At 46.2% G+C, this 17500-nt stretch overlaps 1 protein-coding gene across 2 annotated transcripts in view; it reads left to right on the forward strand.

Moving 5' to 3' along the window:
• Positions 1–17500, forward strand: part of epha3 (eph receptor A3) — a 147784-nt gene that overhangs the window by 73751 nt on the left and 56533 nt on the right. For both annotated transcript variants that reach the window (XM_045704677.2, XM_045704676.2), the window contains exons 4-6: positions 4484–4639; positions 7503–7838; positions 15128–15252. In XM_045704677.2, coding sequence (XP_045560633.1) covers positions 4484–4639; positions 7503–7838; positions 15128–15252 — 617 coding nt within the window. The remainder of the gene's footprint in view (positions 1–4483; positions 4640–7502; positions 7839–15127; positions 15253–17500) is intronic.

Raw genomic sequence — 17500 nt, forward strand, 5'->3', positions numbered from 1 at the left:
AGAGGAAAGGAAAGGAAAGGAAAGGAAAGGAAAGGAAAGGAAAGGAAAGGAAAGGAAAGGAAAGGAAAGGAAAGGAAAGGAAAGGAAAGGAAAGGAAAGGAAAGAGGAGAGGAGTGGAAAGGAGAGGAGAGGAGAGGAGAGGAAAGGAAAGGAAAGGAAAGGAAAGGGGAGAGTTGATGAGAGGAGTGGAGAGGAGTGGAAAGGAGAGGAGAGGAGAGGAGAGGAAAGGGGAGAGGAGAGGAAAGGAAAGGAGAGGAGAGGAGAGGAGAGGAGAGGGAGGAGGAGAGGAGAGGAGAGGAGAAGAGAAGAGAGGGTTTGGGTCTACAGTAGCAGCATTGTAGCAGGCAGGAAACACATGTTTGGTAGAGTAAACAGTCCCCAGTGTTCAGGACACATTACCGTGCTAATATAGCCACCACACAACAGTCGGGGAACATGGCGGGGGAGGGGTGGAGGTCAGGGAGGGGGGGCTTTGGCATCCCCCTGTCCCTCTTTCTTGCCTTTTCGCTCTCTCTCTATCTCTCTCTCTCTCCCTCCCTCTTTACCTCCTTAGAAACTCCTTCCATCTAACTCTGAGCAGTCCCTCTCCCACAGGAACACTGATCCAATCTGTCTATATGAGGCAATTGATGGAGGGAGGGAGGTACGAAGGAAGGAGGGAAGGAAGGAAGGAAGGAAGGAAAGGAGGGAAAGGGGCTAAAAGTCGCTGTGACCTTGTAGACTGGAGGGAGTAGGTCTCTGAAGCAGGAAATCATTTGTTTAGTCCGCACTCTGTTTCTGCTCTGTTTACTGTTTACTGTGTGTGTGTGTGTGTGTGTGTGTGTGTGTGTGTGTGTGTGTGTGTGCGTGCGTGCGTGCGTGCGTGCGTGCGTGCGTGCGTGCGTGCGTGTGTGCGTGTGTGTGTACCTGCACCCCAGATTAAAGGAGACAATCAGCAGACTATTTAATATTAGATGAGGTATTGTGTGACCTCGGCCTCTAGCGATTCTGCTAATTATGTCACTGATGCTCCACAGTCTTCCATACAGCTGGACAATGGAGCTTTACACATCACCTGTCATATCATATGGCTGACACTAGCACACAGGGACGAGAATGTGGACAATGGTGTGGGTGTATGTTTGTGTGTGCCTTCGCCATGGGACTAGGTATTCTATCATGGCCAGGTCTTGAGAGCAGCAGACAGGGATAGTGTTACTGATATAATTAGTGCTAACAGGCCTGCTGAATGGATGCACTTGTCCACAATAACCCCTCAGTCACTGACAGCTCTGTCTGGATGTCTCTCTCTCTCTCTCTCTCTCTCTCTCTCCTTTCTAACTCTCTTTCCTCCACTCTCTTTTCTGTCCTACCCTCTCCCTCCCTCTCTCTCTCTCTCTCTCTCTCTCTCTCTCTCTCTTCGTTCTAACTCTCTTTCCTCCACTCTCTTTTCTGTCCTACCATCTCCCCCTCTCTGTCTCTCTCTCTCTCTCTCTCTCTCTCTCTCTCTCCTTTCTAACTCTCTTTCCTCCACTCTCTTTTCTGTCCTACCCTCTCCCTCCCTCTCTCTCTCTCTCTCTCTCTCTCTCTCTCTCTCTCTCTCTCTCTTCGTTCTAACTCTCTTTCCTCCACTCTCTTTTCTGTCCTACCATCTCCCCCTCTCTGTCTCTCTCTCTCTCTCTCGCTTTCACTCTCTTCTCTCTACTCCCCTCTCCTTTCTCTCCCACTCTCTCTCTCCATCTTTCTACTCAGTCTTTGTCCCTCATATCTTCTGTCTGATGGATAAAAGTGCAGTTAAAAGGAGCAGAGTGGATATGAGATGCTTATCTCACATATCTGAGGTCATGAGGTGTTTGGTGGGAGGCCTGGGAATCATGGATACACACACATAGCCTACAAACACGAACAGATAAACTCATGTCCCACACACACAGCACGTTTAATCAATAACACAGGCTAGTTCACACACACACTCTGTTTTCTGAAGAGGTTTCCTTAGTCGAGCTCACACGCATTGTCATATTACTTTTCTATCACGTCACACACACACTCTCTCTCCCTCCCTCCCTCTTCTCCATCATGTAACACTTTGATAAGTTGGCCGGGGATCCTATGGGTCCTGGGGCTGTGAGGGTCTGAGGTCTGATGTAGGAGAGAAGAAGTGTGGGCCTGTGGCCAGCTCTGCTTTGTGTGTGGAACATAACACAGAAGAGTTACTCAGAGATAGACCTGATATTATCATCATCATCTGATACTACACTGTCTGGCATACTTATTTAGTCTTCACAGAGATCACAGCCCGTATCCACAAAGCATCTCAGAGTAGTAGTGCTGATCTAGGATCAGTTTAGCCTTTTAGATCAGAATGAATAAGATTATATTGACATATCCTAGATAAGTACTCATAGGACTGAGGCCTGTCAAGAATAAAATCGAATCGAGTGATTTTAGCAGATTTTGTGGGGTTCATTTAGTTAGGGGTTCATTCTTTGTTGTGCTGTTTGTGTGTGAATGTGCTGACTGTGCTGACTGGGTGGTTATCCCATTTGGGAACAATGTCAGCTGATTGGCCGAAAAAAGTGTTGACATTGATTTCACACACCAATCACATACACACACACACACACACACACACACACACACACACACGCACCCACACACACACACACACACACAGCACACACACACACACACACACACACACACACAGGCCTCTGCTGATACCTCAGACAGTGGGGAGACAGTAGTGAATAGGACTCTGTCATGAGTAACCTTGAGGGGCTGTAAGAGATGAACGTAGCTACACGTTCCACTGATGTTGTCCACCAGTCCTACCAGCCTTTATACTGCTGACTGGGGACATTTCTACTCCTCTGTATTTCTTACTGTTATGTCCAGAAGCAGCGACTGTATATCTGGACTAAGTGCTGCCTGCCTGCTGATTCTCTAAAAGAATAACATTACAGAAGTGTAACACACACACCCCTAACCCTTATAGAGTCTGGGCTGGAAAGTGGAGTTAAACGTCTCTGAGAGAATCTGCTCGCTGACTGACTTTAAAGCGTTGCTGCTCAGCATGGATCAGATGAAAATGATTAGATCTGAAATAAGAGAGGAGGAGAGTGGGATATGTTGGTGGTTTGGTCATTCTCCCCGTTCATTAGCAGTAGAACAGGATGCTGGGGAATAGTGTAGTTACTGAGCCTCCCCTCCAATTGAACAGCTTCATTTACATCCTTCATACTGGGTCCTGGATGGGTCTGGGAGAGAGGCACTGTTTCCATGTTCTATTCTTCTCTCCCATTCTCCCCGGTATAGATTTACAGTGTGTGTGTGGTTGTGGTGGTTGTGGCGGTGGGTTCATACTCACGGTCATCAGAGAAGATTAAAGTCATTCATCTAGCCTGTACAGTAATGAAAGGTTGGATTCGAAAAAAAGAAAGTGTCACCATCCCCCCCAAATCTCCCGTCTTTCGTCCTCCTCCTGTTGACCTCTCCCTCTCTCACCATGTGTCTTTCATTCTGTATTCTTCTAGTTGTTAACCTTGATTATTAATTATACCTTTATGGATATGATTTGATCTATTGTCGTGACATTTTTCATTTCTCTATGGAACGTTATTGTTATTGTCAATCCTGCTATATATACTCACCACATCTCTCTCTCTCTCCCCCCTCCCTCTCCTTCTCTCTCCCCCTCCCTCTCCTTCTATCTCTCCCCCTCCCTCTCCTTCTCTCTCCCCCTCCCTCTCCTTCTATCTCTCCCCCTCCCTCTCCTTCTCTCTCCCCCTCCCTCTCCTTCTCTCTCTCCCCCTCCCTCTCCTTCTATCTCTCCCCCTCCCTCTCCTTCTCTCTCCCCCTCCCTCTCCTTCTCTCTCTCCCCCTCCCTCTCCTTCTATCTCTCCCCCTCCCTCTCCTTCTATCTCTCCCCCTCCCTCTCCTTCTATCTCTCCCCCTCCCTCTCCTTCTCTCTCTCCCCCTCCCTCTCCTTCTATCTCTCCCCCTCCCTCTCCTTCTATCTCTCCCCCTCCCTCTCCTTCTCTCTCTCCCCCTCCCTCTCCTTCTATCTCTCCTCTCCTTCTCCTTCTATCTCTCCTCTCCCTCTCCTTCTATCTCTCCCCTCCCTCTCCTTCTATCTCTCCCCTCCCTCTCCTTCTATCTCTCCTCTCCCTCTCCTTCTCTCTCTCCCCTCCCTCTCCTTCTATCTCTCCCCTCCCTCTCCTTCTATCTCTCCCCCTCCCTCTCCTTCTATCTCTCCCCCTCCCTCTCCTTCTCTCTCCCCCTCCCTCCCTCTCCTTCTATCTCTCCCCTCCCTCTCCTTCTATCTCTCCCCCTCCCTCTCCTTCTATCTCTCCCCCTCCCTCTCCTTCTCTCTCCCCCTCCCTCCCTCTCCTTCTATCTCTCCCCCTCCCTCTCCTTCTCTCTCTCCCCCTCCCTCTCCTTCTCTCTCCCCCTCCCTCCCTCTCCTTCTATCTCTCCCCTCCCTCTCCTTCTCTCTCTCCAGCATGCAGAGCAGGGTTCTATAAGTCTCTGCTGGGTAACGTCCAGTGTTCTAAGTGTCCACCTCACAGCTTCACCCATCATGAGGGAGCGCTACACTGTGGCTGCGAGAAAAACTACTTCCGAGCTGATGGAGACCCGCCATCTATGGCCTGCACACGTACGTCTGTGTGTGTGTGTGTCTCTCTGTTTGTATATTCTCTCAACAATTTCAGCCACTGTGTCTCTGAGGACAACATCTCTCTCTCTCTCTCTCTCTCTCTCTCCTCTCTCTCTCTCTCTCTCTCTCTCTCGCTCTCTCTCTCGCTCATCATCATTCCCCTCTCTCTCTCTGAGCTGTATCCGGATGGTTTACAGAAGCAGATGGCTGTATCCTAAACTACATTACCCATAGATCACTGCCCTGGAATCCTTGATGACTGCTGTCCTATTAAACCAGCAGCAGCAGCCATGTCTGTAGTCCCTGGGGGGAGTTCAGAACAACCACAGCATACCCTTATTTCCAGTTTCCTCATACTGATCTGTTAGAGTTCTGTTTTACAGTCCTAAAACCTTTATAGACTCAGGTAATGAGCAGGAGTCTGGAAAGGAAGGTCAAGATTGGACAGGAACATGTATTTACACCAGTATGACTGTATGAACTGATCTCATATCACATCTGGTGTTCTATACCTCTATACATGACACACCCTATGTGGCAGCCTGAGGTTGGAGACTGATGTGAAACCCAGATCTCTGGTCTCATTAGTATTATGTTCAGGCAGCTAGATGAGCGTTGTGAATGTGCAGTAGAGTGGAGTCAAGGACCTAGAACAGTTGAGTACTGTAAAGTTGACTGTATCCACCATCTGAACCCCCAACACCGCAGACAAACAAACCAACCAACAAGGCTTTATATTGTCAAAATCAATCCTCCTCGCCCTATCTCCTCCCTTGTTCCATTTCTTTACAGTGGATCTCTTCAGTGGTTCTGGTTAGGTCCCAGTGTAATGACTTCCATAGGTCTGATAATAAAGTCTGGAAATATTCAGAGAATCTGTTCACAGTAAAACATGCCATTTCCATCTGTCAGAGAGAGTTTGAGGTTTGGTCTTATTCTGTGTCCTTGCTTTCTCCATTCTCCCTCCCTTTGACTGGTGACTGAACTGAATCTTCTGCCCAAAGAGACAGACTGCTGTCACTCCATCACACACACATATTGATTTATATATTACAGGGTTCCTGAACTGCTGGCCCGCGGGCTGAATTTGGCCCAAAAAAGCTACATAGATATTTTCATTTAGGAAATCTGTTTTAAATTATTCCCATGCCTAATAGACAGATATACAGTGCATTCGGAAAGTATGCAGACCTCTTGACGTTTTCCACATTTTGTTATATTACAGCCTTATTATAAAATTGATTAAATTGTCCCCCCCACCACCCTCATAAATCTACACACAATACCCCATAATGACAAAGCAAAAACAGGTTTTTACAAATGTTTGCAAAACATATATATATATATATATATATATATATATATATATATATATTATATATATATATATAAATCACATTTACATATGTATTCAGACCCTTTACTCAGTACTTTGTTGAAGCATCTTTGGCAGAGATTACAACCTCCAGTCTTCTTGGTTATGACGCTACAAGCTTGGCACACCTGTTTTTGGGGAGTTTCTCCCGCTATTCTCTGCAGATCCTCTCAAACTCTGTCAGGTTGGATGGGGAGCGTCACTCACAGCTATTTTCAGGTCTCTCCACAGATGTTCGATTGGTTTCAAGTCCGGGCTCTGGCTGGGCCACTCAAGGACATTCATAAACTTGTCCCGAAGCCACTCCTGCGTTGTCTTGGCTGTGTGCTTAGCGTCGTTGTCCTGTTGGAAGGTGAACCTTCACCCCAGTCTGAGGTCCTGAGCGCTCTGGAGCAGATTTTCATCAAGGATCTCTGTATTTTGTTCCGTTAATCTTTCCCTCGATCCTGACTAATCTCCCAGTCCCTGCCGCTGAAACACATCCCCACAGCATGATACTGCCACCACCATGCTTCACCGTAGGGATGGTGCCAGGTTTCCTCCAGATGTGAAGCTTGGCATTCAGGTAAGGGGAGCTACTGTGTGGGCAGAGGGATGCCCCTAGGATCTGTGACTTGGCCTTCCTGTAGGTTCTTCACCAGCTGTGCCAACCAGCGTTTGGTCGTGCGGCCAGCTCTAGGAAGAGTCTTGGTGGTTCCAAATCTCTTCCATTTAGTAATGATGGAGGCCACTGTGTTCTTGGGGAACTTCAATGCTGCAGACATTTTTTGGTACCCTTCCCCAGATCTGTGCCTCGACACAATCCTATCTTGGAGCTCTACGGACAGTTCGTTCTACCTCATGGCTTGGTTTTTACTCTGACATGCACTGTCAACTGTGGGACTTTATATAGACAGGTGTGTGCCTTTCCAAATCATGTCCAATCAATTGAATTTACCACAGGTGGACTCCAATCAAGTTGTAGAAACATCTCAAGGATGATCAATGGAAACAGGATGCACCTGAGCTCAATTTCTAGTTTCATAGCAAAGGGTCTGAATACTTATGTAAATAAGGTATTTCCTTTTTTTATTTTTAATACATTTCTAGAAACCTGTTTTCACTTTGTTATTATTGGCTATTGTGTGTAGATTGATGAGGATTCTTTTTATTGAATCCATTTTAGAATAAGCCTGTAACGTAACATAATGTGGATTAAGTCAGGTGGTCTGAATACTTTCCAAATGCACTGTATGTGATCGTGTTCAATTATAAGGTTTGAAATGATTATGTTTTAGTCAAATATTTTATCTGTTTGGGCTTCTTGCGGTTACTTTGCTGTGTACAAGGGATTTGTAATTATGTTCCTGGCTCCCTGACCTTTCGCTCAAGAAATATTATGTATTTTCATTGCTCTCTCTCTCTCTCTCTCTCTCTCTCTCTCTCTCTCTCTCTCTCTCTCTCTATCTCTCTCTCTCTCTCTCTCTCTCTCTCTCTCTCTCTCTCCAGGTCCTCCCTCCGCTCCTCGTAACGTGATCTCAGTCATCAATGAGACCTCAGTGATTCTGGACTGGTCCTGGCCGGAGGACACAGGAGGTCGTAAGGACGTCACCTTCACCGTGCTGTGTAAGCGCTGCAGGCAGGGCCAGAGGGTGTGTGAGGCGTGTCGCAGTAATGTGCGGTTCCTCCCCCGTGCTGCAGGCCTGCAGAACACTACCGTAACCGTGGGAGACCTGCTGGCTCACACCAACTACACCTTCGAAATCGAAGCTCAAAATGGAGTGTCCCAGTTAGCCCCAACCATGAGGCAATATGCTGCTGTGACCATCACTACCAACCAAGCAGGTACGGCCGGAGATGAAGACACACACATAAACGTACATTCATGCATTCATTCCAACCATCAGCTCTGGACATTTACAAATCAAATCACATTTTATTTGTCACATGCGCTGAATACAACAGGTGTAGTAGACCTTACCGTGAAATGCTTACTATACAAGCCCTTAACCAACAATGCAGTTCTAGAAATAGCATTAAGAAAATATTTACAAAATAAACTAAAGTGATTGTTTTTTTTAACAAATCAAATCTAAAAGTAACACAAGAAAATTACATAACAATAAGGAGGCTATATACAGGGGTACCGGTACCTAGTCAATGTGCGGAGATACAGGTTAGTCCAGGTAATTTGTAAAGTGACTATGCATAGATAATAAACAGCGAGTGGCAGCATTGTAAAAACAAAGGGGGGGGGGTCAATGTAAAAGTCCGGGTGGCCATTTGATTAATTGTTCAGCAGTCTTATGGCTTGAGGGTGGAAGCGTTTAGGGAGCCTTTTGGTCCTAGACTTTGCGCTCCGGTACCGCTTGCCATGCGGTAGCAAAGAGAACAGTCTATGACTTGGGTGACTGGAGTATTTGACCAATTTTAGGGCCTTCCTCTGACACTGCCTAGTATAGACGTCCTGGAAGTCAGGAAGCTTGCCCCCATTGATGTACTGGGCCGTACGCACTGAGCGCATTACGGTCAGATGCCGAGCAGTTGCCATATAAGGCAGTGATGCCACCGGTCAGGATTCTCTCAATGACGCAGCTGTAGAACCTTTTGAGGATCTGAGGACCCATGCCAAATCTTTTCAGTCTTCTGAGGGGGAAAAGGTTTTGTCGTGCCCTCTTCACAACTTTCTTGGTGTGTTTGGACCATGATAGTTCGTTGGTGATGTGGACACCAAGGAACTTGAAACTCTCGACCCGCTCCACTTCAACCCCGTCGATGTTAATGGGGGCCTGTTTGGCCCTCCTTTTCCTGTAGTCCACGATCAGCTCCTTTGTCTTGCTCACATTGAGGGAGAGGTTGTTGTCCTGGCACCACACTGCCAGGTCTCTGATCTCCTTCCTATAGGCTGTCTATAGGCTGTCTCATCATTGTCGATAATCAGGCCTACTACTGTTGTGTCGTCAGCAAACTTAATGATGGTGTTGGAGACATGCTTGGCCACACAGTCATGGGTGAACAGGGAGTACAGGAGGGGACTAAGCACGCACCCCTGAGGGCCCCCGGGGTTGAGGATCAGCACGACAGATGTGTTGTTTCCTACCCTTATCACCTGGGGGCGGACCGTCAGGAAGTCCCGGATCCAGTTGCAGAGGGAGGTGTTTCGTCCCAGGATCCTAAGCTTAGTGATGAGCATTGTGAGCACTATGGTGTTGAACGCTGAGCTGTAGTCAATGAACAGCATTCTCACGTAGGTGTTCCTTTTGTCCAGGTAGGAAAGGGCAGTTTGGAGTGCAATTGAGATTGCATCATCTGTGGATCTGTTGGGGCGGAATGAGAATTGGAGTGGGTCTAGGGTGTCCGGGACAATGCTGTTGATGTGAGCCATGACCAGCCTTTCAAAGCACTTCATGGCTACCGACATTAGTGCCACAGATTGGTAATCATTTATGCAGGTTACCTTCACTTTCTTGTGCACAGGGACTATGGTGGTCTGCTTGAAACATGTAGGTATTACAGACTCGGTCAGGGAGAGGTTGAAAATGTCAGTGAAGACACTTGACAGTTGGTCCACGCATACTTTGAGTACACGTCCTGGTAATCTGTCTGGCACCACAGCTTTGTGAATGTTGACCTGATTAAAGGTCTTGCTCACAGCTGCTACAGAGAGCGTGGTCACACAGTCGTCCGGAACAGCTGGTGTTCTCGTGCATGCTTCAGTGTTGCTTGCCTCGAGTCGATCATAAAAGGCATTTAGCTCATCTGGTAGGCTCGCGTCACTGGGCAGCTCGTGGCTGGGTTTCCCTTTCTGGTCCGTAATATTTTTCAAGCCCTGCCACATCCAACGAGCGTCTGAGCCGGTGTAGTAGGATTCGATCTTAGTCCTGTATTGACGCTTTGCCTGTTTGATGGTTCGTCTGAGGGCATAGCGAGACTTCTTATAAGTGTCCCGCTCCTTGAAAGCGGCAGCTCTAGACTTTAGCTCGGTGCGGATGTTGCCTCTAATCCATGGCTTCTGATCCCAGCCAGTGTTCTTCAGTGTTTTATCACCAGTATTAAATGTCTCCCTCACAAATACACTCTGTATAAATCTTTGTGTTGTTTTTCAGTTATTACAGACAGTCGTTATAATGAAACGGGTTCACATCAACCTTTCATATAAACACTTTTTCACACATTAACTCACTTTAACACACACACACACACACACACACACACACACACACACACACACACACACACACACACACACACACACACACACACACACACACACACACACACACACACACACACACAGGCTGTTGTAACACAGGGATGGGCTGCTCACATCGATCTCTCATATAAACATTCTCCACAATCCCAAATTTCTCCAACATCCCAACATTCTCCAACATCCCAGGGGAGGACTTGGCCCAGTGAAAGTCCCTCCCGGAGACAAATCAATTTTTCTGCAGCGGAATGTAACAAACCTCAACATTCTGATACCAAACTAGGAATGCATGCATGATGACTAGATTTCACTACACCCTCCCTCTCCTTCTCTCTCTTTATACATCCCTGTCTGTGGTTCTTTCTCTCTGTCCTTCTATCTTTCCCTGTGTCTCTGTTTCTGTCTCTGTCTTTCATTCCCCATACACATCTCTCTCCCTCCCTGTTCAGTCATACAGTTGAAGTCGGAAGTTTACATACACTTAGGTTGGAGTCATTAAAACTCGTTTTTCAACCACTCCACAAATGTATTTTTAACAAACTATAGTTTTGGCAAGTCGGTTAGGACATCTACTTTGTGCATGACACAAGTAATTTTTCCAACAATTGTTTACAGACAGATTATTTCAATTATAATTCACTGTATCACAATTCCAGTGGGTCAGTTTACATACACTAAGTTGACTGTGCCTTTAAACAACTTGGAAAATTCCAGACAATGATGGCATGGCTTTAGAAGCTTCTGATAGGCTAATTGAAATAATTTGAGTCAATTGGAGGTGTACCTGTGGATGTATTTCAAGGCCTACCTTCAAACTCAGTGCCTCTTTGCTTGACATCATGGGAAAATCTAAAGAAATCAGCCAAGACCTCAGAAAGAAATTGTAGACCTCAACAAGTCTGGTTCATCCTTGGGAGTAATTTCCAAACGCCTGAAGGTACCACGTTCATCTGTACAAACAATAGTATGCAAGTATAAATACGATGGGACCACACAGCCTTCATACCGCTCAGGAAGGAGATGCATTCTGTCTCCTAGAGATGAACGTACTTTGGTGTGAAAAGTGCAAATCAATCCCAGAACAACAAGGACCTTGTGAAGATGCTGGAGGAAACACGTACAAAAGTATCTATATCCACAGTAAAACGAGTCCTATATCAACATAACCTGAAAGGCCACTCAGCAAGGAAGAAGCCACTGCTCAAAACCGCCATAAAAAAGCCAGACTACAGTTTGCAACTGCACATGGGGACAAAGATCATCATTTTTGGAGAAATATTCTCTGGACTGATGAAACAAAAATATTACTGTTTGGCCATAATGACCATTGTTATGTTTGGAGGAAAAAGGGGGAGGCTTGCAAGCCGAAGAACACCATCCCAAGCGTGAAGCATGGGGGTGGCAGCATCATGTGGGGGTGCTTTGCTGCAGGAGGGACTGGTGCACTTCACAAAATAGATGGCATCATGAGGTAGGAAAATTCTGTGGATATATTGAAGCAACATCTCAAGACATCAGTCAGGAAGTTTAAGCTTGTTTGCAAATAGGTCTTCCAAATGGACAATGACCACAATCAGACTTCCAAAGTTGTCAAAATGGCTTAAGGACAACAAAGTCAAGGTATTGGAGTGGCCATCACAAAGCCCTGACCTCAATCCCATAGAAAACTTGTGGGCAGAACTGAAAAAGCGTGTGCGAGCAAGGAGGCCTACAAACCTGACTCAGTTACACTAGCTCTGTCAGGAGGAATGGGCCAAAATTCACCCAGCTTATTGTGGGAAGGTTGTGGAAGGCTATTTACATTTAAAGGCAATGCTTCCAAATACTAATTGAGTGTATGTCAACTTCTGACCCACTGGGAATGTGATGAAAGAAATAAAAGCTGAAATAAATCATTTCCTCTACTATTATTCTGACATTTCACATTCTTAAAATAAAGTGATGATCCTTACTGACCTAAGTCAGGGAATTTTTACTAGGATTAAAAGTCAGGAATTGTGAAAAATTGAGTTTAAATGTATTTGGCTAAGCTGTATGTAAACTTCTGACTTCAACTGTAAATGTGTGTTGTAGTTATGGTGCTGACTCCTCCCATTACAGTCCTATATTTTTCATTGAGTTAGACTTTCCTTTCTGCTAGAAGACTCTTTCTCCGTGCATCTCTGTCCACTGGGGCAATGGGTCCTGTCTCCTCTCTCTTGTTGTAGTGCTACAGTAGGTGAATGCCTCTGTCTTTCTGTGTGACAGAGTGGTGATAGATGGGACTGTTTCAGTTAGTTCAGGAGCCAGGAGACCAGACGTCACTGTCAACCACACTACAGTCTCTGGTTGGTGGAGGATAATGCTAGCTAAAGTAATGTGTACTCAATGCACTGTTAATTGCATGCAGAGAGAGAAACAGGGTTTATACATGTTTTGGCCCTCACCCCAATAGATCCTGTGGTGTAGCTTGGGGTGTACACACACACACACACACACACACACACACACACACACCACACACACACACACACACACACACACACACACACACACACACACACACACACACACACACACACACACACACACACTGCTGTGTACAATGAGGTGTGTGCTGAGTGTCCTGTGTGTTATCCCAGCTGTGCTCTATAAAGGCTGACAGAGCCCAGACACATCCCTTTGAAATGACGGCAGAGAGATGAGCAGTAAATACCGATTTTATGTGTTTTGTGTGTGTGTGTGTGTGTGTGTGTGTGTGTGTGTGTGTGTGTGTGTGTGTGTGTGTGTGTGTGTGTGTGTGTGTGTGTGTGTGTGTGTGTGTGTGTGTGTGCATACAGATTTAGTGCTCTTCACTCATCTCCTGACTTGTGTGTACCGCTCTAAGGGAGTGGGAGGGTAGAGGCTACAAAAACACCAGATCCACTGATTATGTCTTTTTGATTTAATTTTGTAGCTTTATTTTGACAGGATAGTCATGCTGAGACTAGGGTCTCTTTTACAGATGAGCCCTGCATAAATACATCAAACACATACAATATACAATATACAAAACTAGTAAACATATTAAGAAAAACTGACCAAGGGGTACCAGGACATCTAAGTTCAGAGAGCTCAGTAATTTGGGTGCAAAACAAGATAGCAGATTTCAACAGAGCTCTCTATCAGTCTGTGTGTGTGCTTAGAGTATGTGTATCCTTATCATGTTTTTACCCACAGATCCTATAACCTTCCTCTCGTCTCTCTGTGCCTTTTTAAAAGGACACTGACATCGGGTTCATATCACCAGTTATGCATTTACTGTAGATGTCAAGGTTGCATATTTCACCAAGCTGTCTCCTGAGAGTGTGATGAGAATAGTAGGAGTAAGAGTTTAATGTGGGATGGTCCTTCAGCTGATGAAAATAGACTAAAGGTTGGAATGTGTGAAAAGTATTTTCTTTAGTTTGTCCCCATAACATACAAACAAAGCATCCACACACACATCATCCTCATGCTGCAGCTGCATTACCCATCACACTGAGCTGACAAGGATTAGGGTTGTCACTGTACAGCTCCCTAAACACACATGTGGGTCTGTCCGAGGAGAGAGAGGACCCGCAAGCTGCCCTCTGTCAGAGAGAAACACACACAAACACACTACACCGACACACTCAGTTTAAACCTGCCAAAGCTGTTAAAAGCTGGATTCACCGGCCGTCTCGGAAGGGAGGGAATCGTCCGGATATTCTGACAGGGTGTCGTCAGACGAGTCTCAGCCCCTCTCCTACATACACACACACACACACACACACACACACACACACACACACACACACACACACACACACACACACACACACACACACACACACACACACACACACACACACACACACACACACACACTTGAGTCAAATCCTCTCCTCTCTGCAGTGGGCTATTGGGACTTATTTGGGAGACTGAGAGAGAGAGAAGAAGCCCCCAAGAGCTGTTCAGAGGGGAGAGAGAGAGAGAGAGAGAGAGAGAGAGAGAGAGAGAGAGAGAGAGAGAGAGAGAGAGAGAGAGAGAGAGAGAGAGAGAGAGAGAGAGAGAGAGAGAGAGAGAGAGAACCTGTCTTCAGCCCAGACATAATAAATCATTACACCCGTAAACTACAGAACCAATAAAACAACAGCTATACACTATCAGAAACAAAGGGAATGAGAGACAGAGCAAGAGAGGGTGGAGACTGAAATTAGACTCGCTCGCTCCATATGGATTCATTAACAGAGAGAAAATAACTTCCAGTGGAAAAAACCAGCCAGCCCTTCTGAAGCTGTATCATCAGAATCAAGACAGGCTCGAACATTTCAAAGACAAACATGTTGTTTCCTGTGGTCTAATAAAATTAAAGCTCAGTCTTCATATGGCAGCCTGGCCTCTCAGCTCCAGCTAGCAATTAGACAACTGTAAAAGTGGAAAAGGGGGGAGAGAGGAATGGCGGGAGAGATGGAGGGAGTCCTAAGTTAAATTACTGTGCCAGATTGAGACCATGTGAGCTCCCAAGGCGATGCGACATGAGAGAGAGGGATGGAGGGATGGAGGGAGGGTAATACACTGGGGGCATGCATGGAGGGATGAGGTTTATATATCCTCTGATGTTACCCTATACATCGGGGATGATATCATGGTGCCTGCTGGCTCTGGGGTTGATCTCTGAGACTCTGGCCTGTAGTATAGATGCAGTCTGTGTGGATGTATGTTATGACTCCCGCTGTTCTCCCCCTTCCACTATGGACCTCCTCTGGTTATCCTCTGGTGGACTAATTAACTCAATTAGACCAACAGGAACCAACAGAAACCCCTTCAATAGGAACTATTAACAGGATACAAACTGCTGACTGAACATGCTGCATGAACTTCCTGTGAACTGCTATAGGTTGTTCTATATGGTCAATCATCGCTCTCTCTCTGTTCTCTCCAGCCCCTTCTCCAGTGACTGTAATCAGGAAGGACCGTACGTCTCGTAACAGCATCTCTCTGTCCTGGCTGGAACCAGAGAGACCCAACGGCATCATACTGGACTACGAGGTCAAATACTACCAGAAGGTCGGTTCACAAACACCATACTTGCTTTAGTACTGTTCTCTGCTGTCCCCTTGCTGCCCTATACTTGTTCGACTGATTCCATTAACTGAAGAAAGAGAAGAGACAACATGTGGGCTAATTCTACCTCTCTCTCCCTTATTCCAGCCCCTCCTGGTTGTCCTCTGTTCAAATATCTCCGTGGGGTAGTCTTCTGGCTCCTCTCTGGGTGCTGGGCCCTGGGTTGGGGAGGAGGGAAGAGGATCGGGGTTTGGCACCTCAGTGGGCCCTAACACAGTGGGCCTCTCTCCCTCTTACCCTGGCAGTGGATCAGAGAGAGTCAGGGAGAGAGGGGGAGAATCAGAGAGAGAGGGGAGAGAGTGGAGACAGGGTGAGGGGGAGAGGGAAAAGGGTGATCAGGGGTTCTTAGGGAGAGAGCCTTATTGCCATCTCCTATGGCAACCATTCTCACACAGAAAAAACATTCCACAGTCTAGTGGGTAAACGGTTGGGCAGGGTGACCACACACACAGATGGGCAAACACACACACCCTCACTCTGTCTGTGTATCTGACACACACACTCTCTCACACTGAAACGCCAACCAGCCTTCTCTCCTCCACCTCCTGTCCTCTCCGGTCCAGTCTTAATGGAGTGTAGTTTTATTGCTGACACTAAATGTGTCTGCAGGGTCTCTGTGAGGAAATCAGTGTAGAACGAATGGCTGGTTTTCAATGGAGCCAGAGACAGCTATGGGACAGAGCTATGGGTGACATTTGATAGTGAAATTAGCCGTGGTGACATGTTTTTAATCATTCCTTGAGAAATTGGCATTTCTAAGCTCCTCAGAGCTTTGTGGCTGCTCTGTTATATTCGTTTTTGTGTGAGCATAGGATATAGCTCACCTATCTCTGGCTGAACGAGAGTACTCCCCCTCTCTCTCTCCCCCCCCTCTCTCTCTCTCTCCCTCCCTCTCTCTCTCCCTCTCCCTCTCTCTCTCCCTCTCCCTCTCTCTCTCTCTCCCCTCTCTCTCCCTCTCTCTCTCTCTCCCTCTCTCTCCCTCTCTCTCTCCCCCTCTCTCTCTCCCTCTCTCTCCCCCTCTCTCTCTCCCTCTCTCTCTCCCTCTCTCTCTCTCTCTGTCCCTCTCTCTCTCCCTCTCTCTCTCTCTCTCTCTCTCTCTCTCTCCCCCTCTCTCCCTCTCTCTCTATCTATCTCTCTCTCTCTCTCTCCCTCTATCTCTCTCTCTCTCCCTCTCTCCCTCCCTCTCCCTCTCTTAATTCAATTACATTTCAATTTAAGGGGCTGTATTGGCCTTTTGAAACATATGTTTACATTGCCAAAGCAAGTGAAATAGATAATAAACAAAAGTTAACAGTAAACATTACACTCACAAGTTCCAAAATAATAAATACATTTCAAATGTCATATTATATCTATATACAGTGTTGTAATGAAAGTACACAAAGGGAAAATAAATAAACATAGATATAGGTTGTATTTTCAATGGTGTTTGTTCTTCACTGGTTGCCCTTTTCTTGTGGCAACAGGTCACATATCTTGCTGCTGTGATGGCACACTGTGGTATCTCACCCAATAGATATGGGAGTTTATCAAGATTGGATTTGTTTTCAAATTCTTTGTGGGTCTGTGTAATCTGAGGGAAATCTGTGTCTCTAATATGGTCATACATTTGGCAGGAGGTTAGGAAGTGCAGCTCAGTTTCCACCTCATTTTGTTGGCAGTGTGCACATAGGCTGTCTTCTCCTGAGAGACAGGTCTGCCTTTGTCGGCCTTTCTCAATAGCAAGACTATGCTTACTGAGTCTGTACATAGTCAAAGCTTTCCTTAAGTTTGGGTCAGTCACAGTGGTCAGGTATTCTGCCACTGTGTACTCTTTGTTTAGGGCCAAATAGCATTCTAGTTTGCTCTGTTTTTTGTAAATTCTTTCCAATGTGTCAAGTAATTATCTGTTTGTTTTCTCATTATTTGGTTGGGTTAAGGTAAAAATCTGTCGTTCTGCCCCTGAACAAGGCAGTTAACCTACTGTTCCTAGGCCGTCATTGAAAATAAGAATTTGTTCTTAACTGACTTGCCTAGATAAATAAAATAAAAATAATAATAAATCAACCATGTCTGGGAAATTGGGAATTCCCATCCATACACTCTCCTTCTCCCTCTCTCCTATTCTCCATTCCCTCTCTCCCCCTCTCCCTCTCTCCACGCTCCAGACATACGGTTTGGTCTTCCTAGCTAAAGGCTAAATGACTCTCAG

The sequence above is a fragment of the Salmo salar genome, chromosome 21 (assembly GCF_965601325.2).
Source record: "Salmo salar chromosome 21, fSalSal1, whole genome shotgun sequence".
In the NCBI taxonomy this organism is placed as follows: Eukaryota; Metazoa; Chordata; class Actinopteri; order Salmoniformes; family Salmonidae; genus Salmo; species Salmo salar.